This window comes from Oryctolagus cuniculus, chromosome 5 (assembly GCF_964237555.1).
Source record: "Oryctolagus cuniculus chromosome 5, mOryCun1.1, whole genome shotgun sequence".
Taxonomy (NCBI): Eukaryota; Metazoa; Chordata; class Mammalia; order Lagomorpha; family Leporidae; genus Oryctolagus; species Oryctolagus cuniculus.
Window position 1 is genome coordinate 96,768,343 of NC_091436.1, and position 23,322 is coordinate 96,791,664.

Genomic DNA, 23,322 nt, shown 5'->3' on the forward strand with positions numbered 1-23,322 from the left:
TTTACAGTCCAAAACCAGAATATTTTAACTATGGTTCATTGATAGGAGCTTGAACATCACACATCTGATATAATCCAATGAGAAGACTATAGCATCACTTTTGAAGCATTCCTGAAAAATGCATAAATCATGAAAATTAGACACCTAATTTGATTAACAAAGTTGATGGCCAATATTTCTCACAAATATCAAGGTTATGAATGATGGGAAAACTATGAAATTATTCCAGATTAAGAAAGACTATAAAGACTCATGGCAGTTAAATGCAACACCTAATCTTGAATTGGATCCTATACTCATAAAGCACATTATTTTGGTGAAATCTCAATGGTGTTCATGGGCTACATGGTAATTTTGGATCAATGCTAATTTTCTGATTTCAGTAGTTCAACTTTGACTTTAGAGGAAAATGTTCTCTGCAATCTTTTTATTGTTTTGGTTAAGAATTATTTTATTTATTTGAAAGACGGAGTTACAGAGAGAGGTAGAGACACAGAGAGGGAGGTGTTCCATTCTGCTGGTTCACTCCCCAAATTACCAGAACAGCCAGAGCTGTCCAGGAGCCAGGAGCCAGGAGCTTCTTCCAGGTTTCCCACGCAGGTGTAGGGGCTCAAGGACTTGGACCATCTTCTGCTGCTTTCCCAAGCCATTGCAGAGAGATGGATGGAAAGAGGAGCCGCTGGGGCATGAACCGGCACCCATGTGGGATGCTGGCGCTACAGGCTGGGGCTTAAACCCACTGCAACACAGTGCCAGCCTCGTCAATCTTTTTTTTTTTTTTTTTTTTTTTAAAGAAAAGATACTATAATGTATTAAGTGGTAAATGGTTGTCAAACCTGTAACACATTCAAATGTTGTGCACGAACACACGTGTGTGCATGCACACACACACACGTAGGGGCAGGGAATGAAAGAGGGAAGAAAGCACATGGATGGTGGACAACAAAGCAAATATGAAGAACTGGTGAATCTGGGTGAAGATTATCTGGGCTATCCCTTTCTACTAAATTCAACTTTCTGTAAATTTAAAATTATTCCAGGAAATTTCTGGTTGTGAACATTTATTAGGAAATGTGTTGCCAGGGATGCACCGATAATTCCTTGAGAAAAAAAAATTGTTTTTGACAGGTAAAAATAGTCTATTGAAAGCAGAAAAAGTTGCCTAAATAACTTTTCTAAGTCTCTTCTTGTACTATGATGAAAAGATCAACTAGGGGGCAGGCATTTGGTGTAGCAATTAAGACACCGCTTGAGACATCAGCATTACATTCTGGAGTGCCTAGGTTTGAGTTTGGATCAACTACCAATGCTAGTTTCCTAATTCACACATCCTGGCAGGCAACAGGTGATGGATCAAATGGCTAGGTCCCAGCCATCCATTTAGGAGAACCAGACTGAACTCGTAACTCCTGGCTTTGGCCTGGCCCAGTCCCAGCTATTGCTGTGTATCTGGAGAGTACTCTGTCTCTATCTGCCTTTCAAAAAATTAAAATAATGAAAACAAATTGTTAAAAGATCAGCTAGAATTTAATAAGTAGTAAAATCAATACAAATACTATGCGATTAACAACAGAGAGTAATTTCTTTACTTACCTCTAAATGCGTTAAACATTTTTTTGAAGCAGGAGACAGAGGATTAGGTTGATAAGCACTGCAGTGCCGTTTCTGTTGTACTTTCCTCTTAATTTCAGGCTCCACATGTGAGTCAGACTCTTCTGTTTTTTTTGTTACACGTTCTAAAGGAAGGAGAAAAACGTACTGAAATTACATTTTATAATTCCTCATGATCTTTGCCATGAAATAAAAACCTAGTTTATGTTCTCATACATTAAGTTTTAGTATTTTAACTAAAATAGTGTTCCAACATGGACAACATAAGAATAACCAGAACTTTAGCAATAAGCCAGTAGGCATATCCTGGCTACTCTTGTCTATTTTTGATCCTTCAGTAGGGTCTCCACACTGTGAACTACTCCATCAGTGTACCAATATTCTCTTCATCATATTATGGGATATAAAAGTAACGAAAGCATTCCCTTTGCTGAATCAGACATATATTATTCTTCTTTCTCCAAGTTCAGTTGCTCTTTATTGATTAACAATGAGAAAAATACAAATTCAAACATGGTACAACTCTTGAGATAAAGGACCCTAATTCTCAAAGTAATGGATTTTTAAGTTTAAAAATACAAAAGACCATTCTCATTTTCTATGTAAATTTACTAAATTCCATTAAGGATAAAATTGGAATTCCTACATGATTTCCAAAACAGGCCAATTTAAAATTTACCACACTTTGACTTCATCAGCAAAGGTTTGGCTTTACAAGAAGCCAAATATGTTCCCAAAACAAAAGCTAACAAATCTATAAAGCAAAATGCTAAATACTTCAATTTTCCTTTAATATACTTTTGATTTTTAAAAATAAACATATAACAAACATTAATATTTAATATGATATATTACCCTGTCTGAAGAAATTATTTTTCTTAATGTAACCACATGGAGCTTCATTCACTAAATGATTATCACTTTTTCAACCTTTGTACTTCTATTTTCTTGGACTCCAGGTTAGAAATTAAAGTAATCGTGAACTTCTTTTTCACCCCTCCTTCTTCATTTCCAAGGGATTTCTACTTTCCAATAGCTCTTACATTCGCTCATTGCTCTCCAACCCATGCCACTACAATTCAGATGCTTACCTCCTGACTTAACTGACCTCTTACGCTCCAATTTTGTGTTCCCAAGTCCTTCCCCACTACTGCCAAAATGAACCAACACAAAAATGTGACTCTGTCATTCTAACACTTAAAATTTCTCCATGATTCTAGTAGCCATGGAGAAAAATCTCTCATCTCTTGGAAAACAAAAATTCATCCTGACAGTTTAGTCTTACTACTTCCAATCAACCTTAAACTCAAAGAAGTGTATTTCTCTAGGTGCATTTCTCTTTATTTTCTCTTTCACTCTCTTACAAACGCTGTCCTCATCCTAAGCAAAACTTTCTCTACGTAGTAAAAACCCTTCTTTATTAAGAAGTTGCCTCTGTCACAACCTGGGCACCATTTGGCCTAACCCAATTCTGAGTTTCCCTAGCATTTTATCTGTACTTCTATCAGGACTCATTGCACTTTACTGTTACTTATTTGTACTGATGCGCATCTTTATTGTTAGAAAGAGCAGAAAGCATATTTCAGTCATGAATTTTGAATTCTCCCAGCCTCCAGAAACTGTACAAGGTAAGGGGCAGACAAATGTTTAACATTTTGAATCACATAAGAAAAACTATGGCTTATATAAAGATGAAACTACAAGGGTGGGAGAGATGATGTTACTCTATCATCTCCAAAAAAATGGATTAACCTTGCCAGAGAGATTATGATTTCACACGGACCTAGACACTTAAGGACTCTGATATGGCAAGGGAGAACAAGTGAAATATGTTCCTCTCTCCTAGCCCCCAAGATCTACTAACTGATGTACAGACAAAAGCTTCTATCCCAGAGCATTCAGGTAATACTTATTTCTATGCAGGCTAACTTATTTGTTGGCTGATAAAATAAAAAGTTTCTACATTATTTTTTATAAAAGTTTTAATTATTTTTTTAAAGATTTATTTATTTATTTGAAAGGCAGAGTTACAGAGAGGCAGAGAGAGAGAGAGAGAGAGAGAGAGATATCCCATCTGCTGGTTCACTCCCCAAATGGCCACAACTGAGCCGATCTGAAGTCAGGAGCCAGGAACATCCTCCGGGTCTCCCACATGAGTGCTGTGGCTCAAGGACTTGGACCATCTTCCACTGCTTTCCCAGGAACATTAGCAGAGAGCTGGATTGGAAGAGGAGTAGCCTGGACTTGAACCAGCACCAGTATATGATGCTGGCACTGCAGGTGGCAGACTTACCTTAGCCGCTACACCACAGCACTGGGCCCATATTATTTTATTATTGATTTATTTATTTGAAAGTCAGAGAGACAGAGACAGAGAGAGAGATCACTTCCATCTGCTTGTTCACTCTCCAAATGGCTGCAATGGTCAGGATGGGCCAGGCCGAAGCCAGGAGCCAGGAGCTTATTCTGGGTCTCTCATATGGGTTCAAGAGCCTAAGCTCTTGGGTCATCCTCCACTGCTCTCCCAGGCACATTAGCAGGGAGCTGCATCGAAAGTAGAGCAGTGAGGACCTGAATCCCTGCCCATATAGGATGCCAGTGCTGCAGGCAGCTGCTTTACTTGCTATGTCACAGCTCCAGCCCCACAAGCGACTATAAAAAGCTGTAATACGGTACAGAAAGTTAAAAGGGAGCAGACAACATTTTGGAATTCAGGAAACACACAGTTATTTAGAACACACAAGCAAATATCTGCAAAATTTAACTTTCAGTAGAGAAATCTTTTTTTATTATTTTATTTTTTGACAGGCAGAGTGGACAGTGAGAGAGAGACACAGAGAAAGGTTTTCCTTTTCCGTTGGTTCACCCAGCAATGGCCACTGCGGCCGGCGTGCTGTGGCTGGTGCGCCGCACTGATCCAAAGGCAGGAGCCAGGTGCTTCCTCCTGGTCTCTCATGCGGGTGCAGGGCCCAAAGACCTCCACTGCACTCCTGGGCCACAGCAGAAAGCTGGACTGGAAGAGGAGCAACCGGGACAGAATCCGGCGCCCCGACCGGGACTAGAACCCGGTGTGCCGGCACTGCAGGCGGGGGATTAGACTATTGAGCTGCAGCGCCAGTCCTCAGTAGAGAAATCTTAAAACATGCTCCCCCACAAAAGTTCTTTTGTCCTCACTAAATTCTGTAATGCATCCAAAGAAAAGCTTTTTCTTATAAGCATATTTTACTAATCTTTTTAAGCCACACAGTATCTCTGGACATGATTTTGCTCATGTGCCAGATCTTTCTTAGAGACAGATAGTTTTAGTTTAAAGATTATTTATTTGAAGGGTAGAGTCACAGAGAGAGACAATGCGGGAGAGGGAGAGGGGGAGGGGAAGGGGGAGGGGGAGGGGGAGGGGGGGGAGGGGGAGGGGGAGAGTGAGTTGGTTCTTCCATTTGTTGGTTTACTCCACAAATGGCTGCAGAGACCAGGGCTGGGCCAGGCAGAAGTCAGGAGCCAGGAACTCCATCCAGGTCTCCTACATGGATGGTAGGGGCCCAACTACTCAGGCCATTTTTGGCTGCTTTTCTAGGCACATCAACAGGGAGCTGGATCAGAAGGGAAACAGACAGAACTCCAACAGGCACTTGGATATGGGATACCAGAGTCCCAAGGGGCAGTTTAAATCCGCTATACCACAACACTGTCCCAGGACAGTGTTATATTTTAAATACCAGTATTATATTTTTTCTCCACCACAGAAATTTCATCATGTAAACGTCACATTTTTTCTGCCTGTCATCATAGCTAAGAACAAAAGGGGAAACAAATGGTCTAAGCTTTGAAATAATAAAGAATTTTTATTGGGGCCATTGCTGTGGCACAGGAGATTAAATCACTGACTGCAGTGCTGGCATCCTATATGGGCACCCATTTGAATCCTAGCTGCTCCACTTCCTTCCAACTCCTTGCTGGTGCACCTGGGAAAGCAGCAGAAGACAGCTCAAGTGGCCGGGCCCCTGCACCCATGTGGGAGACCTGGATGAAGTTCCTGGCTCCTGGCTCCTACCTGGCTTAGTCCCGGCCAATGTGACTATTTGAGGAGTGAAGCAGTGAAAGGAAGATCTCTGTCTCTTCTTACTCACTCTGTAACTCTGCCTTTCAACTAAATAAATAAATCTTAAAAAAATAATTTTTGTTAACATAGTAATAGGCAGAGAAAATAATGTCTTAGTGAGATTAAGAATGAAATTAAAGTCTTATTTCTATTTCAAGGTTACAAAGTTCTGAAAAGAAAGAGAAAAAGCAAGGAATGGCATAATTAGGAAATCTGGGGGAAAAAAGAACAATGTAATGTGGAAGTATGACAAATGATTAACAGTGTTACAGGAAATCCCAGATCTATAAGATGACAACAAATAAGCATAAAAATGTTAGTATCAAGATTAAGAAATTCCTTTAGAGGCTGGTGCCCTGGCTCACTAGGCTAATCCTCCAACTGTGGCGCTGGCACCTGGGTTCTAGTCTCAGTTGGGGCGCCGGTTCTGTTCCGGTTGCTCCTCTTCCTGTACAGCTCTCTGCTGTGGCCTGGGAAGGCAGTGGAGGATGGCCCAAATCCTTGAGCCCTGCACCCACATGGGAGACCAGGAAGAAGCACCCAGCTCCTGGCTTCAGATTGGCGCAGTGCGCCAGCTGTAGCAGCCATTTGGTGGGTGAACCAACGGAAGGAAGACCTTTATCTCTCTCTAACTCTGCTGTCAAAAAAAAAAAAAAAAAAAAAAAGAAAAGAAAAGAAAAAAAAAAAGAAAACAAATTCCTTTAGGATTCTACTTTCTAAACAAAGAAGGGAAAAAATTTGAGATTGTGATGATTCAAGCAAAAGTTAACAACTCTCAAATTACAGTAAGAACCATAAAATGGCAAGAGAGTTAATAAGACTTTACTAGTCCAGGTTTGCAAATTCTTAACAAGTGGCTCACAGAAGTTTTACTAACTCACTGATCACTGAAGTGATATTTATGAAGCCATGATGTAACTTTCAAACTCAAAAGATTACTCCAGGGATGTACTTCAGATGAAACCCATGTGACGTCCTTGCTTTCACTGAACCCCCCCCCCCCAATTTTTTGGTAAAATTTTATTTATTTATTTGAGGGAGAGGGAGGGAGAGACAGAGACAAAGGTCTTCCATCTGCTGGTTCACTCCCCAAATGGCCAAAAGGGCCAGAGCTGGGCCAATCTGAAGCCAAGAGCCAGGTCTCCCATGTGAGTGCAGCGGCCCAAGCTCTTGGGCCATCTTCTACCACTTTCCCAGACCACAGCAGAGACTGGAGAGGAAGAGGAACAGCCGAGACATGAACCGGCGCCCATATGGGATGCCAGTGCGCAGGCAGAGGCTTAGCCTACTATGTATGCCAGCATCAGCCCCTAAACCTCTCTCTTTCAGGGAGAAGAAAACATAGCTCAATGTCTTTAAAATTTACTATACCTTATTTAAAGGCATGCAAAACGGGCAAGAATCTGAAAGATATTATATATGAACAGTGATCCACAGGTCAAAAAAACAGGAAAAGCTTAAAAACAAAATTTAAAAAATATCTTTCATAAAACTAATGTTCATAGGACTTTATTTATAATTGAAAAAAAAAAAAAAGCCAAAAAGAACCCAGTCATTCATCAAAAATACATAGAAACAAACTGGTTTATCAAAACAATGGAATTCTAAACATATACACTTTTCAAATTTATGAATTGTAGACTGAAAATTTATGCATTACGTTAAACACATTATTTTACTTCAAAAGACAAATTGTAAACAAACATTGAACTCTAATTATAGCTTTTCTTCTGAAATGAGGAGTAAAAGTGTTTTAGGTATTTGTAATTTGGTCTGAAATGTATCACTGGGGCCAGCATTGTGCAGGTGAAGCAAGGTCAAGTCCTGGCTGCTCCACTTCCAATCCAGCTCCCTGCTAATGGTCTGGGAAAGCAGCGAAAGATGGCTTAAGTGCTTGGGCCCCTGTACCCACAGGGGAGACCTGGAAGTAGCTCCTGGCATCAGCCTGGTCCAGCCCCAGTCATTGAGGCCGTTTGGGCAAGTTACCAGTGCATCGAAGTCCTTTCTCTCTTTGTCTCTCCCTCTGTCTCTCTGTAACTCTGCCTTTCAAATAAATGAAATAAAACTTGGGGCCGGCGCTGTGGCACAGTGGATTATCGCCCTGGCCTGAAGCACCGGCATCCCATATGGGCGCCAGTTCGAGACCCTGCTGCTCCACTTCTGATCCAGCTCTCTGCTATGACTTGGGAAAGCGGTAGAGGATGGCCCAAATCCTTGGGCCCCTGCACCTGCGTGGGAGACCTGGAAGAAGCTCCTGGCTTCAGATTGGCACAGCTCCGGCCGTTGCAGCCAGTTGGGGAGTGAACGATCAGATGGAAGACCTCTCTCTCTCTGCCTCTCCTCTGTGTAACTCTTTCAAATAAATAAATAAATCTAAAATAAAATAAAACGTTTTAAAATAAATTAAAAAATGCATCACAAGGATGAATTCATATATAAAGGGAAGAGCAGACACACGATAATGCAAATATAAATGTGTTCACCGTAGAATATATATGGTGTTCACTGTAAAATTCTTTCAACTTTTCTGTATATTTAACAATTTTCATAACAGCAGTTAGGAATAGGGTGAGGCAAGGGAGGGCCTTAACTTTTCTTTCCCCCAGATTTACATAAAAATTTTCATATAAACTGCACACCAACATTATACACTTACAGAAAAATATAAACAGGACATTACAAATGTGGACAGCAATAACATAGTAAATACCATTCATTTCATCTGTCAGAGAATGAACTGACTTTAAGAAGATAAACTGTATGTTGGATTCCATCCATTCTGAAGGATATCTAAACATATGCTACTATCAGCATAAACATGTGGATGAAATATTTTGGATAAAAACCTAACAGTGGGCAATTTATTTGGATATTTGTCAGGAAGTTCTATTATTAGTATGAAAGTATTATTTGCAAAAGGCATCCCACTGTATGATATTGTTTTCATATGATGTAAACTGACACTCACAAGTGGGTCCTCTTGAAATCTTCTCACATGAGCCTCCTCCAGGCCAAGGCTGACATGTTCCCTAGCTGCCTGGTGGTTATTCCAAACGGAGGGCCTTACTTGTTTTGAGAGTTTAGTTGAGATATTACTAACATGCTGCAAAATATATACCCAGAAAACAGTGACAGAACAAAAACAGCTTGGAAGGGTGGCGTGTGACAACAGATGAAGCTGCCATTTGCAACACAGCATACCCTATCAAAATAACAGTTCAAGTCCTGGCTACTCTAACTTCCTGCTAATGCACCTAGGAATACAGCAAATAGCAGCCTAAATATTTGGATTCCTGCCATCACATAGGGACCTGGAGATCTGGACGGAATTTCAGTTCCTGACTTTGCTCTGGCCCAGTCCTGGCTATTGCAGGCATTTGGGGAGTGAATGAGTAGATGAATGATCTGTCACTTTGCCTCTTAAAAACAAAACAAACAATAAATAAACCTTTAAAAAGCCTAGTAAAATGTAAACACTGCATTAAAAAAAAAAAAAAAAACTATATTCTTTGGGTGCTGGCATCATGATGTAGTGGATAAACCTGCCACCTGTGATGCTGGAATCCCATATGGGTACCAGTTAGTGTTGCAGCTGCTCCACTTCCTATCCAGTTAACTCCCTATTAATGACCTGGGAAAAGCAGCAGAAACTGGCCCAAGTGTTTGGGTACTTGCCACCCGTGTGTGAGATCTGGATGAAACTCCTGGCTTTGGCCTGTCCAGTGCTGGCCATTGTGATCATCTGGGGAGTGAACCAGTGGATGGAAGATCTCTGTCTCTCCTCTCTCTGAAACTCTTTCAAATAAATAAATCTTTTTCTTAAAAAATAAAAAAAGTTATATTCCAGTTATATATTTGTTTGCCATTTTTTTTTTTGACAGGCAGAGTTAGTCAGTGAGAGAGAGAGAGAGACAGAGAGACAGAGAGAAAGGTCTTCCTTTTTCCATTGGTTCACCCCCACAAGTGGCTGCTACGGCCGGCGCGCTACGCCGATCCGTAGCCAGGAGCCAGGTGCTTCCTCCTGGACTCCCATGTGGGTGCAGGGCCCAAGGACCTGGGCCATCCTCCACTGCACTCCTGGGCCACAGCAGAGAGCTGGACTGGAAGAGGAGCAACCGGGACAGGGCCAATGCCCCGAACGGGACTAGAACCCGGGGTGCTGGCGCCGCAGGTGGAGGATTAGCCAAGTGAGCCGTGGCACCAGCCAAAAGTGGTTTTTAAAGAGGTAGTAATGACAGTTACTTCATTTCATATTTAAAATTTCATTCTAAAATTCATATTTATATTAAATTTCATGTTATTGTTTCATTTTACATTAAAAATCAGCCATAGTAGCTATTATAGAGCAAATTATCTTTCTAGGTTTTTTTCTCTTTTGAGAGATTATAAAAAATAAACGGCACCATGGCTCACTAGGCTAATCCTCAGCCTGTGGTGCCGGCACCCCGGGTTCTAGTCCCGGTCGGGGCGCCGGATTCTGTCCCAGTTGCTCCTCTTCCAGTCCAGCTCTCTGCTGTGGCCCAGGAAGGCAGTGGAGGATGGCCCAAGAGCTTGGGCCCTGCACCCGCATGGGAGACAGGGAGGAAGCACCCGGCTCCTGGTTTCAGATTGGTGTAGCACCGGCCGTGGCAGCCATTAGGGGAGTGAACCAATGGAAGGAAGACCTTTCTCTCTGTCTCTCTCTCACTGTCTATAACTCTCTCTGTATCTCTCTCTAACTCTGCCTGGCAAAAAAAAAAAAAAAAAAAAAAAAAAAAAAAAAAAAACAAAACAAACAAAAAAACAAAATACAAAAACACTTTTGGGCTGGGCACAGGGTCTAGTGGTTTAAGATGCCAGTGGAGATGTGCACTGTGGTATAATATGTTAAGTCACAGTTTGAGATACCTGAATTCCAAATTAGAGTGCTGGTTTAAGCTCCAGCTACTCTGCTTCTGATCCACCTTCCTGCTAATGTGCCACAGAGGCAACAAACAATGGCCCAGATACCTTGTTCTTGTCACCTACTTGGTAGACCTGGACAGAGTCCCTGGCTCCTGGCCTGCCCAGGTTGTTGCATACATTTGGGGAGTGACCTGTAGATGGAAATCTCCCTCTGTCCTTCAAAATAAACACACTCTAAAAAATGAGATTTCTTCATTCCATATTGGAGAATCTAAGTTTGAGAACTGGCTCCATCTCCTGATTCCAGCTTTCTGTTAATACAGGCCCTGTGAGGCAGTGGGTCACTGCCATGCATCTGGGAGACCTGGACTAGGAATCAGCTCCTGGTTTTGGCCTGGACAGCCGTGGCCATTACAAGCATTTGGGGAGTGAATCAGCAGATTGAGTGTTCTCTATCTCTGTGTCTCTCAAAAAAACAAAAAAAAACAAAAAAAAAAAAACAAAAAAAAAAACAAAAAAAAAACAGCTTTGCTCATCTACTATACTTTTGGCCTACAGAATTCAGTAAAAGCTTCTTTAGCATGTTAACCTGCTTTTGTGCTTCATCTCTAGCTCTGGTCTATCCTATTCTCCAATCAAAGACATCAGTCATTCAATACAAGAGTCAACAATTATACCTTTGTACTCTCATAAGCTGCAAAGCCTTTTCTCCCTTACTGGGTCTGCTAAACTCCAATTAGTAAAAAATTAGCTTTACTCACTTCTTTTGGTGAGGATTTAATTTAAAGTCCAGGAAGAGTGATCACTGATTTATGAAGCTACAATATTTTATATCATTTTGTATTGGTTTCTATACAGTACTTTCCTACTACACAGCAATGTGTTTACACGTTTTTACAGCCTCTAGCCTTTGACCTTCCTAAGAACAGTCACTGTCATGGTAGGCAAGCTGGAATAAATAAACCATACCTAACTTTCTGATATCAGTGAAAACTTAAAATACACTTACAATGTAAGCTTGTTAAAAAAGGACCTGACATTCTAAAAACAGGAGGAAAAATATGGTTGAAACTGATTTCTCAAATTATTAAATATTTTAATATATATTCCTGAACAATCACTCAAATATAATAAAAGGAAATAAAGTTTAAAAATAAAAAGTTATGTGCTGTTAAAAATAAATTTAAATAAAAATAAACCTAGAAGCACTTTTTAAAAGAAGGTGAATATTTTCCGAATTCATCTAGGGTAGGAAAATATTTTCTAATACAGTCTTAAAGAAGTAAAGCTAACTTAGATACATCTGACTAAATCAAAACAGTATCTGAACATTAGAAAAAGCTAAAAGAATAAAATAAATTTAAAAATCATAGAGTGGAAAGATCTTGATCAGAAATGACAGAGTTGCTATATTCAACTTGTAATAAGCTATAATTGCTCTCGGCTTTGGATTGGCTCAGCTCTGGTTGTTTTGGCCGTTTGGAGAGTAAACCAGCAGATAGAGGACTTCTCTCTCTGTCTCCCTCTCTCTGTGTGACACTGCCTCTCAAATAAATAAGTAGATCTTTGGGAAAATAAACTGTCATTGAACATGTTTCACCAGTTAAAAAAGAAATGTGGAAAAAAATCAAAACACATGTTGACCAATTTATCAAATACTCTAAAAGAAGGATATCAACTAATGTTGCTGCAAAGCAGAAAAAATAGGCATACTCCATATTGTTTGTTAGAAGCGAACGCCCATTTACACAATGCATTTTGCAGTTGACATATCAAGTCTTAAAAACGTGCATAATCTTTGTCCCTGAAATTCATTTTTAGGAATTTAGTAGTTTAAGGAAATACAAACACAACACTAATGTACTAGTATAAGTCTCAAAACACTAAAAATAAATTATGACATAAAAATGTTATTAATGAGCACTACACACTCATTAATAAATGAGTACAGGGATTTGGTTATATGGACTTACAAGCATGTCCTCAATAGATAAAAGTCTTTTGATTGTTAAACATGCTTTAATTGTGTTTTCTATCCTGGATTTCCTGATATTCCATTATCTTTTAATGAGAGCACAGAAATCAGGTAATACAATAATATGGTAGCACGGTAGGTTTAGCTGCCACTGTGATGCCAGCATCTCACATGAGAGTGCCAGTTTGAGCCACGGCTACTCTGCTGTCTGGAAAGGCAGCAGAAAATGGCCCAAGTGCTTGCATCCTTGCTACCCACATGAGAGACTCAAATGGCCTCCTGGCCTGGCTTCGGATCAGCGCAGCGCGCCGGCCATAGCAGCCATTTGTGGGGTGAAGCAACAGAAAGGAAGACCTTTCTCTGTCAAAAAAATAAAAAAAATAAAAAGGGTTCCTGGCTGAGCCTGCCTCAGACCTGGCTACTGTGACCACGAACTAGAATAGAAGATCACTCTCTCATCTGTCACTACTTCTCTGCTTTTCAAATAAATATATAAATGAATCTTAAAAAAAAAAAAAAAAGGAAAAAGAAACAAGTTATAGAAAAGTATACAGGGACTGGTGCTGTGGCACAGTAGGTTAATCCTCCACCTGGGGCACCAGCATCCCATATAGGCGCCAGTTCCAATCCTGGCTACTTCTCTTCCGATCCAGCTCTCTGCTATGGAATGGGAAAACAGTAGAAGATGGCCCAAGTCCTTGGGACCTTGCATCTGCATGGTAGACCCAGAAGAAGCTCATGGCTGCTGTCCTCGGATCAGCTCATCTCTGGCCGCTGTGGCCATTTGGGGAGTGAACCAACAGATAGAAGACCTTTCTCTCTGTCTCTCCTTCTCACTGTCTTGTAACTCTTATCTCTCATATAAATGAATAAAATCTTAAAAAAAAAAAGAACAGTATATAAAGCATGAATACACACACACAAAAATGGGGATATAGTCATCCTTTGGTAGGTTTGTGGGGGGAAAAGATTCTAGGATCCCTTCTGCATTCATCAAAAATTTGTGGATGTGCAAGTTACTTATATAAAATGGGATAGTTTTTGTATATAATCAATATACTTCCTGCTATTTACTTTTAAGTCATTCCCATCTAGATGGCTTATAATACACCTAACACAATGTAAGTGCTATGTAAATAGTTGTTATACTATATATGTTAGGGAATAATAAAAAAAATTAGTTTGTACTTGTCCAGTATAGACGCAGTATTTTTCCCAAATATTTTTGGTCTGTACTGGTTTAATTCCCTCACATGAAACCACCAACACTAAGTGCCAACCATATGAGGTACTTCCACAAGTTTGTGGAAAAAGAAAATTGGAAGAAAAGTTTAGGAAGAGAGAGCTTTGCCTAGCAGTTGAGACACTTGCATCAGTGCTAGGTAAAGCTGCCACCTGTGTAGCTGGCATCCATCTGGGTGCCTGTTTTTGGAGTCCCACCTGTTACACTTTCTATGCAGCTCCCTGCTAATGCATCTGGGAAAGTAGCAGATGGACCATGAACTTGGGCCCCTGCCACCCAAGTGAAAGACCTGGAAGAAGCTCCTGGCTCTGGCTTCCCCCAGTCCTAGCTGTTGTGGCCATTTGGAGAGTGAACCAGTGGATGGAAGATTCTCTGTTTCTTCCCCTCTCTAACCCTACCTTTCAAAATAAACAAATCTTTAAAAAAAATAAAAAACCACCTGCATCTCACATTTAGAGTACCTGAATTCTACACCCAGCTCAGTCTCCTGATTCCAGCTTCCTGTTAATGCAGATGCTAGTGGTGTTGGCTCAAGTATTTGGGTTCCTGTCAGGGATGTCTGGATTGAGTTGCTGGCTCCTGGCTTCTGTACTGTCCATTCTGGGCATTTGGGGAGAAAATCAGTGAATGAGAGCTCTGTGTCTCTCTACCCTTCAAGTGGGTAAATTTTTTCTTAAAATATAACCTTATTTTGGCACAAAAAAGTTTTGAAATACATGCATAGCTTTTTCATGATACACAGCTTCCATGAATGGGTTGAACACATCTTTAAATTCCTTTCCCCATACTCTCTGAAGTTATACAATTGTTATTCTGCAGGTGTAGAAAAATTTAAAAAGAAAAAATGAAACAGCACTAGTGATCCAACTAAAACTTTTACTTTATGGGTTTACAAGCTTTAATCTTACCCAAAAAAACCTATTTATCAATGCTAGTAGGTGCTGATATGACTATAAAGTAAAATTAGGCCGGCGCCGCGGCTCACTAGGCTAATCCTCTGCCTTGTGGCGCCGGCACACCGGGTTCTAGTCCCGGTCAGGGCGCCGGATTCTGTCCCGGTTGCCCCTCTTCCAAGCCAGCTCTCTGCTGTGGCCCGGGAGGGCAGTGGAGGATGGCCCAAGTGCTTGGGCCCTGCACCCCATGGGAGACCAGGAGAAGCACCTGGCTCCTGCCATCGGATCAGCGCGGTGCGCCGGCCACAGTGCGCCAGCTGTGGCGGCCCTTGGAGGGTGAACCAACAGCAAAGGAAGACCTTTCTCTCTGTCTCTCTCTCTCACTGTCCACTCTGCCTGTCAAAAAATAAAGAAAATAAAAAAAAATTAAAAAATAAGTAAAGTAAAAATAATAAATAAATTCAAGATAAAGGAGGGGTGGACATAAAGAATAATAGAAAAAAATTAACTTTAAGTGTTATACCTGTAACTAGTAATTCTGGGATAAAAAAATCTACAAAGGAAGTTTTAAAAGAAAATAAAACCTTTGTGCAACAATTTATGCAGTATTATTATAGTATTGATAATCATCCTACACCTAAACATATATATACCTACCTAATACAAAACAATCTGGAAACCAAGTTTATAAGTCAAATACACCAGTGTCCCTCTCCTGAAATTTTAAGTTTTTTAACTATAAATACATAAATATAATCAAATAAAGAAAGAAATGGATATACTATAGTTTTTCCCTACTGGAGAATTAAAATTGGTAATTGAAGAAAACAGAAAATCACCACCAAATATCAAGCAATAATAGCTGCCAGCAAGATACACCAACGAATGCCAAAATCAGAGAGTGAAAGTCTGAAAATAAACGGGATATTTTTTGGTCTTGGTGTTTCTTCCAAGATCCTTTTTAAGTACCAAGGAGAAAACAGTAATTTTGCAGTGAAGAAACCCAGCAGAACTCCCTTAACCAAGTAATCCTGGTTAACACCGCCAGAAATAAGATACATCAACACTGGGCAACCCCTGATTAACAAACATCATCAAACCTAATTGTGAGATATTATACAAAGCAACTGACTAGTAATCTTCAAAACTGTCAAGGAAACGGAAAATATGACAGTGTGGGATCCCAGACCAGAAAAGGACATTAACAAAAAACTGAGAATTTGAACAAGGTCTATAGCTTAGTTAAGAATCTTATACCAATGTTTTAAAATTCCAGTTGGAATATCAATATCTCATATTGAAATTCTGGGTCTTGATTCTATTCCCCAACCTATCTTCTTCCCAGGGTGAGCAGCAGGCAATTGCTCCAGTAGTTGGGTCTCTGCCACCCACATGATAGACCCAGACTAACTTCCTGGCTTGCAGCTTTGACCTGGCCCAGCATGAGCCGCTGCTGACATTTGAGAGTGAAGCAGTAGATGAGAGATTTCTATCTTGCTGCCTTTCAAATAAATGAATAATAATTTTAATGAAATATACTATGACTAGAAATATGTTAACATTAGGTGAATCTGGGCAAAAGAAAAATAGGCACTTTTCTGTACTAGTTTTGTAGCTTTTCTCTAAGTCTAAAAGTAACTTCAAAATAAAAAGCAACAACAAAAGACATTATTCTTATCTACTTAATGTTGTTGAACAAAATTTAAAAATTAAATGTAACAAGGAGTTGGAACTGTGGCATTTATAGGTTGAGCCACTGCCTGCGACATTAGGCACCAGTTTGAGCCCTGGCTGCTCCACTTCTGATCTAGCTCTCTGCTAATGTGCCTGGGAAAACAGTTTGGCCCAAATACTCAGGCTCCTTCTACGCACATGGGAGACTAGGATGGAATTCCAGGCTACTGGCTTCAGCCTGGCCCAAACCCAGGCAATGCAGCCAAATGGGGAGTGGATGGAAGAAGCTCTCCATCCCTGTCTCTCCCTCTCTTTGCAATTCTGCCTTTCGGCTAAAAGTACTTGCTAAACAGTTCCTCTCTAAGGATTTGAAATAGCTTTGTGACTGAGCAAAAAAATAATACAGCATAGAGATAACATCATGAGTTCTGACATCCAACAGACCTTGGTTGGACACTAGCTCTGCCATTTGCTAGCTGTATATTCTTGAGTAAGTTATATAATTCTGCTGTGCATCGATTTCCTCCTCTGTACAAAATGTTGGCAAAAGTTCAATTTAGCTTATGGGAATGTTGGATAGAAAATTAGTACACAAGCAAAATAACAAATGTAAAGCACTTGACTTAGCTTCTAGTACAGAGTTGTAATTCAAGGAAATTTAAGGTATTAACAGAACAAGTGTTAAAGAAGGTACCCACTATTGCTAAACTTTTCAACAGTAAGTATATCAACTGTAAAGTGTAATAACTTACTTGGTAACTGTAAAGTATAATAATCCACAATGATAATGACTACAAGTTATTAAGAAAGGATTAAATTAAGTTTGTAATATTCTTTTTATGAAATAGAGATACAAGGGCCAGCACTGTGGCAAAGCGAGTTAGCCTGCCACATGAGATGTGGGCATCCCATATTAGAATGCCAGCTGGAGTCCCTGTTGCTCTGCTTCCTATCCAGCTCCAAGTACTTGGGGCCCTGTCAACCATGTGGGAGACGTGAATAGAATTCCAGGTTCTTGTCTTGGGCCCAGCCCAACTCTGGTTGCTGCAGCCATTTGGGGAATAAACCACCAGAAAGAAGCTCTCTCTATGGCTCCCTCTCTATCTGTCACTCTGCCTTTCAAATATATAAATACATCTTTTTAAAAATTATAAATATGTTTAAAACATGTACAGAAAATATTTTTATTTAATTTAAAGCAGAAAAAGAATGTGGGTGTTGAAAAACAAACTTCTAGCTTTAAAGAAAACCTAACTCTTCTAAATATTTGGTTTTGGAACTGTGGGCTATTGCAGCTATTTAAAGCAAACAAAGGCCTGGGACAAAGAATAGCAAGTCTAGATAATGAAAACTGACTTGATGGTGAAATATTTTTCATAAAGGTTATATTTATATTAATTCAATATTAATATAAATTTCTAATCGCATTGGTTTTCCAATACTATTAACACAATTGTATCAAGTATGGAATCTTTCTAAAAAAAGAAATGCATTATAAATTTTAGTACCAAAATAATTAAGAGAAAATACATAATACAACATTATAACATAGTTCAACAAAACACAATTTTGAAACAATAGCTCATTTACAATATCTGGACTTCCAACATAAAAAAAAAACACTAATATAATCAAAAGAATTCAAACTAATCACATGTCATTGCAACCATTCAATGATATCAGGTCACAGTGAAATTCTTAAATCATAGTTACATAGTACTCAAACAGTATTTTATACTTTGTGTTTCTGTGTGGGTGCAAACTGTTGAAATCTTTACTTAATATATACTAAATTGATCTTCTGTATATAAAGATAATTGAAAATGAATCTTGATGTGAATGGAATGGGAGAGGGAGTGGGAGAGGGGAGGGTTGCAGGTAGGAGGGAAGTTATGGGGGGAAAAAGCCATTGTAATCCGTAAGCTGTACTATGGAAATTTATATTTATTAAATAAAAGTTTAAAAAAAAAATCACAGTTACAAATAATCATTTTCCCTAAATTTCAATTATGGCTGGGAATACTCTAACCCCAATATTTTTTTTTAATCTGTATTTGTACCTTTCATGCAGCAATTAAAAACCCATCATAGGTATAACATTTGAAACTGCACACTTACCCACACCTTGGGGCCGACTTAACCTTACTGAACTAATTTCAACTTTTTGGACATGAGGTGGGTATTCTTTCCTAGAAAAGGAAATTTATATAGTTTTACTTAAAAGAACATATGGTTTGCAAAATAAAAACATAAAGGATATACTATGATATATTTATTAAAAGTAACTAAAGCTCTTTGGCATATAAAAAGTGATACTATCAAACAATAAAACTATCATACAAATTCAGTAAATGGTGATGAATTGAAGCTCTGTCTAGTGGCAATTTTACTTAACTTAGATCATCAATCTGAGCATATAATATGAAGGTTGTTGAATAAACATTTAATAAAAATTATTGTCCTTTTAAGGTAATTCCTTTGGAAAATTTAAAAACTTGAAAGCTATATAATTTATTCTTCAAATGCCCAAGCCTTTAAAAATTTCCTTTTGTAGCTGTCATCATAATATTTTAAGAATCTCATTAAAAAGACTCAAAATACGTCACAGTCTCATATATTTTGAATAAAGAATTACCCAGCTTAATAAAATAAATGTATCTTAGCTGTTTAGAAACAAACCAATGAATAAAAGAATAAACGTTAAATATTGATACTGTTATCGAGGGCAATTCCAAAATGAGTACAAAAAATGTTATGTCCAAAGCAAGTAATCATAGAACAAGTATTTTGGTTTTGTAACATAACTATATACTTGTTTTAAAATATGTTTTTAAAAATTTATTTATTTTACTTGAAAGTCAGAGTTACACAAAGAGAGGAGAGGCAGAGAGAGTTCCTCCATCCGATGGTTCACTCCCCAATTGGCTGCAATGGCTGGAACTGTGCCAATCCGAAGCCAAGAGCCAGGAGCTTCCTCCGGTCTCCCACGCGGGTGCAGGGGCCCAAGGACTTGGGCCATCCTCCACTGCTCTCCCAGGCCACAGCAGAGAGCTGTACAGGAAATGGAGCAGCCGGGACTAGTACCAGCACCCATATGGGATACCGGTGCTTCAGGCCAGGGTATTAACCTGCTACATCACAGCGCCGGCCCCCTACTTGTTTTAAAATATTAATCAGAACTCATATACCACCAGTTTAATACATAATCCTTAGTAACAAAGGGTACTAACCACTGTCTGTGTAAATCCAAATATATATGAATTGTGAGAAGCAGCAAAAACCCTATATCTAATTGTGGATAAAAGCATCACAAAAAGAAATGCAGAATGTGCAATGCACAGGAAGCTGTAATAACTAGGTAACTTAGTACCCTAAATAAAAGCTTCTAAAAGTATCCCATTTTCTGTAACAAGGGAATTAAAAATAGAAAGGCTCTTCTATTTATCTGTAAATCCTTTCACACTAGTGATCAATACTGCCTATTCCTTACAGGATAAAATAATCAAAGTACACAAAAATTTGAAAGAAATTTTCTTGCAAGGATTTTATAGTTTCACATTGTAAAAGTGAAAACACTTAAATTAAAAACAATATGAAAATGACACAGGAGGAAAACATTAAGAACAGATAGTTGTGCACTTGAACTAGCAATTAGCAAATATCCAGCACCATGTGCCAGGTACTGTTTTCAGCGCTTTCTATTAACTCCTTTAATTCTCACAATAATCTTATTTGGTACATATTATCAGTACTTTACAGATGAGGAAACTGAGGCAGGAGGTTGATCAAGTTGCCTATGGGTCATGTAACTATTAAATGGCAACACCGGAATCAGAATCTTGGTAAATTTTATCAATAATGAGGAACAGAACAACATCTGATATAACCGGCAATTTCCATTCGACCAAATGTGATGACAGGAGTTGAGAAGGTGAGAATTTACCTTAGAAAATTCAATAGTTGCATTATAAAAAGAAGGTAGATTTTTAAGTTCCTAATTGCATTATATTAGAACTGAAATAAAATGCATGCTTGTATATTACATAGAATTCCAAAAAAGGGATAATAGTCTTTAGATAAAGTAATTTTTTAAAGAAAAAAAGTAATTTTTTTTAAAGACAAGTTTTTAAAAATCTACACTTTAGGGCCGGCGCCGCGGCTCACTAGGCTAATCCTCTGCCTTGCAGCGCCGGCACACCGGGTTCTAGTCCGGTCGGGGCGCCGGATTCTGTCCCGGTTGCCCCTCTTCCAGGCCAGCTCTCTGCTGTGGCCAGGGAATGCAGTGGAGGATGGCCCAAGTGCTTGGGCCCTGCACCCGCATGGTAGACCAGGATAAGTACCTGGCTCCTGCCATCGGATCAGCGTGGTGCGCCGGCCGCAGCGTGCCGGCCGCAGCGGCCATTGGAGGGTGAACCAACGGCAAAGGAAGACTTTCTCTCTGTCTCTCTCTCTCACTGTCCACTCTGCCTGTCAAAAAATAAAAAAATAAAAAAATAATCTACACTTTAAAAAAATAAAACTGCAGTCTTTAACTCAGTAAATCCCAAGTTTTTCTATTCTGTGAATATTTCAACCAACTTTTATTTCAAAATTACACTGTGGTATATTTATTGCTCAATTTACATCTTCAGGGGTTGTGGTGTGGCGGGTGAAGCTATGCAGGGCCCAAGCACTTGGGCCACTCTCCACTGCCCTCCTGGGCCACAGCAGAGAGCTGGACTGGAAGAGGAGCAACTGGGACAGAATCCGGTGCCCCAACTGAGACTAGAAGCCGGCACCGCAGGCAGAGGATTAGCCTACTGAGCCACGACGCGCCAAGAACAAGTTTTACAGTTAATTCTCATAATACAACTCATTCAGCATGGGAAGTGCACAGCGACTACTGTTGTTAATTTAACAATTAGCACTGTTATGTACGATGTCAGTGATCACCTGAGGCTCTTGACATGGGCTGCTAAGGCTATGGAAGCATTCTGAATCCACAATCTCTGTCAGTATTTAGACAAGGCCATAAACAAAGTGGAAGTTCTCTCCTCATTTCAGAGAAAAGTACATCCTTTGATGGCCACTTCTTTCCACTGGGGTCTCTCTCCCAGAGAAGCTTCATGTAGGACACTCTTTTTTGCCACATTGTCTTGGTTTTCCATGCCTGAAATGCTCTCATGAGCTTTTCAGCCAGACCAGAATGCCTTAAGGGCTGATTCTAGGGTAAGAGTGCTGTTTAGAGCATTTGTAATTCTGAGTCTGGACTGCTTCCCATGGACAACTGCTTTCAATATTTGTTGTTTTCCCATACACACTGGCAAATTGTTTTAACGTATTATGAGGGGGCTGCATGATGACACATGCTGTGAAGCTGCTGCATATGATGCTGACATCCCAAGTCCCAGTTGCTCCACTTTTGAATGAATACATCTGGGACGGAATCTATGACCCAAATACCTGAACCCTTGGCACCCATGTGGGAGACTTGGATGCAGTTTCAGGCTCCAGGCTTTGGCTGGGCCCTCTCTTAGCTGTTGCATTGATCTACGGAGTGAAGCAGCAAATCAAAGACCTCCATCTCCGTAACTCTGCCTTTCAAATAAATAAATCTTTTTTGAAAAAAACAAAAGACATTATAGGAGCAGGTGTTAAAGTACAGTAAGTATGGGCAGGAACCATGGCTCACTTGGTTAATCCTCCACCTGTGGCACCAGCATCCCACATGGGCACCGGGTTCTAGTCCCGGTTGCTCCTCTTCCAGTTAAGCTCTCTGCTGTGGCCCGGGAGGGCAGTGGAGAATGGCCCAAGTCTTTGGGCCCCTGCACCCGCATGGGAGACCAGGAAGAAGCACCTGGTACTTGGCTTCGGATCGGCGCAGCACCAGCCATGGTGGCCATTTGGGAAGTGAACCAACGGAAGGAACACCTTTCTCTCTGTCTCTACCGTCTGTCACGCCAACATCCCATATGGGCACTGGTTTGAGTCCTGCCTGCTCTACTTCCAATCCAGCTCCCTGCTATTGTGCCTGGCAAAGCAGAAGATGGTCCAAGTGAATGCACCCCTATGCTCATAAGGGAGAACTGGATTAAAATCCTGGCTAGGGGCCAGGGCTATGGTGTAATGGGCTATGCCTCTGATTGTGGCACCAGCATTCCATATGGGCACCGGTTCAATTCCCAGCTGCTCCTCTTCTGATCCAGCTCTCTGCTTATAGCCTGGGAAAGCAGCAGAAGATGGCCCAAGTACTTGGGGCCCCGTACCCATGTGGGAGATCTAGAGGAAGCTCCTGGTTCCTGGCTTCAAACTGGCTAAAATCCGGCCTTTGTGGCCATTTGAGGAGTGAACCTGTGGATGAATACCTGATGAATACCTCTCTCTCTGTCTCTTCCTCTGTCTGTAACTCTCGAATAAATAAATAAATAAATAAATAAATAAATAAAGCCAAACACTTCTTGGCTCTTGGCTTCCACCTGGCCCAGCCCTGGCTGTTGCAGCCATCTGGGAAATGAATCAGCAGATGGAGATCTCTCTCTCTCGAATAAATAAATCTTTAAAAAACATTATAGGCCGGTGCTGTGGCTCACTAGGCTAATCCTCCACTTTGTGGTGCCGGCACACCAGGTTCTAGTCCTGGTCGGGGCGCCGGATTCTGTCCCGGTTGCCCCTCTTCCAGGCCAGCTCTCTGCTGTGGCCCGGGAGTGCAGTGGAGGATGGCCCAAGTGCTTGGGCCCTGCACCCCATGGGAGACCAGGAGAAGCACCTGGCTCCCGCCTTCGGATCAGCACGGTGCGCTGGCCGGCTGTGGCGGCCACTGGAGGGTGAACCAATGGCAAAAGGAAGACCTTTCTCTCTGCCTCTCTCTCTCACTGTCCACTCTGCCTGTCCAAAAAAAAAAAAAAAAAAAAAAAAAATTATAACGAATATAGCTCAGAAATAGAAGCATAGCTAAAGTATAATA

The 23,322-nt window shown here is 40.3% G+C and overlaps 1 protein-coding gene across 11 annotated transcripts in view; it reads right to left on the bottom strand.

The window, feature by feature from the left end:
* SENP6 (SUMO specific peptidase 6) overlaps window positions 1-23,322 on the bottom strand; it is a 140,046-nt gene that overhangs the window by 53,926 nt on the left and 62,798 nt on the right. For all 11 annotated transcript variants that reach the window (XM_070073879.1, XM_070073877.1, XM_070073878.1 and 8 more), the window contains 2 exons: window positions 18,498-18,568; window positions 1,594-1,736 (listed from right to left, as the gene is read on the bottom strand). In XM_070073879.1, coding sequence (XP_069929980.1) covers window positions 1,594-1,736; window positions 18,498-18,568 — 214 coding nt within the window. The remainder of the gene's footprint in view (window positions 1-1,593; window positions 1,737-18,497; window positions 18,569-23,322) is intronic.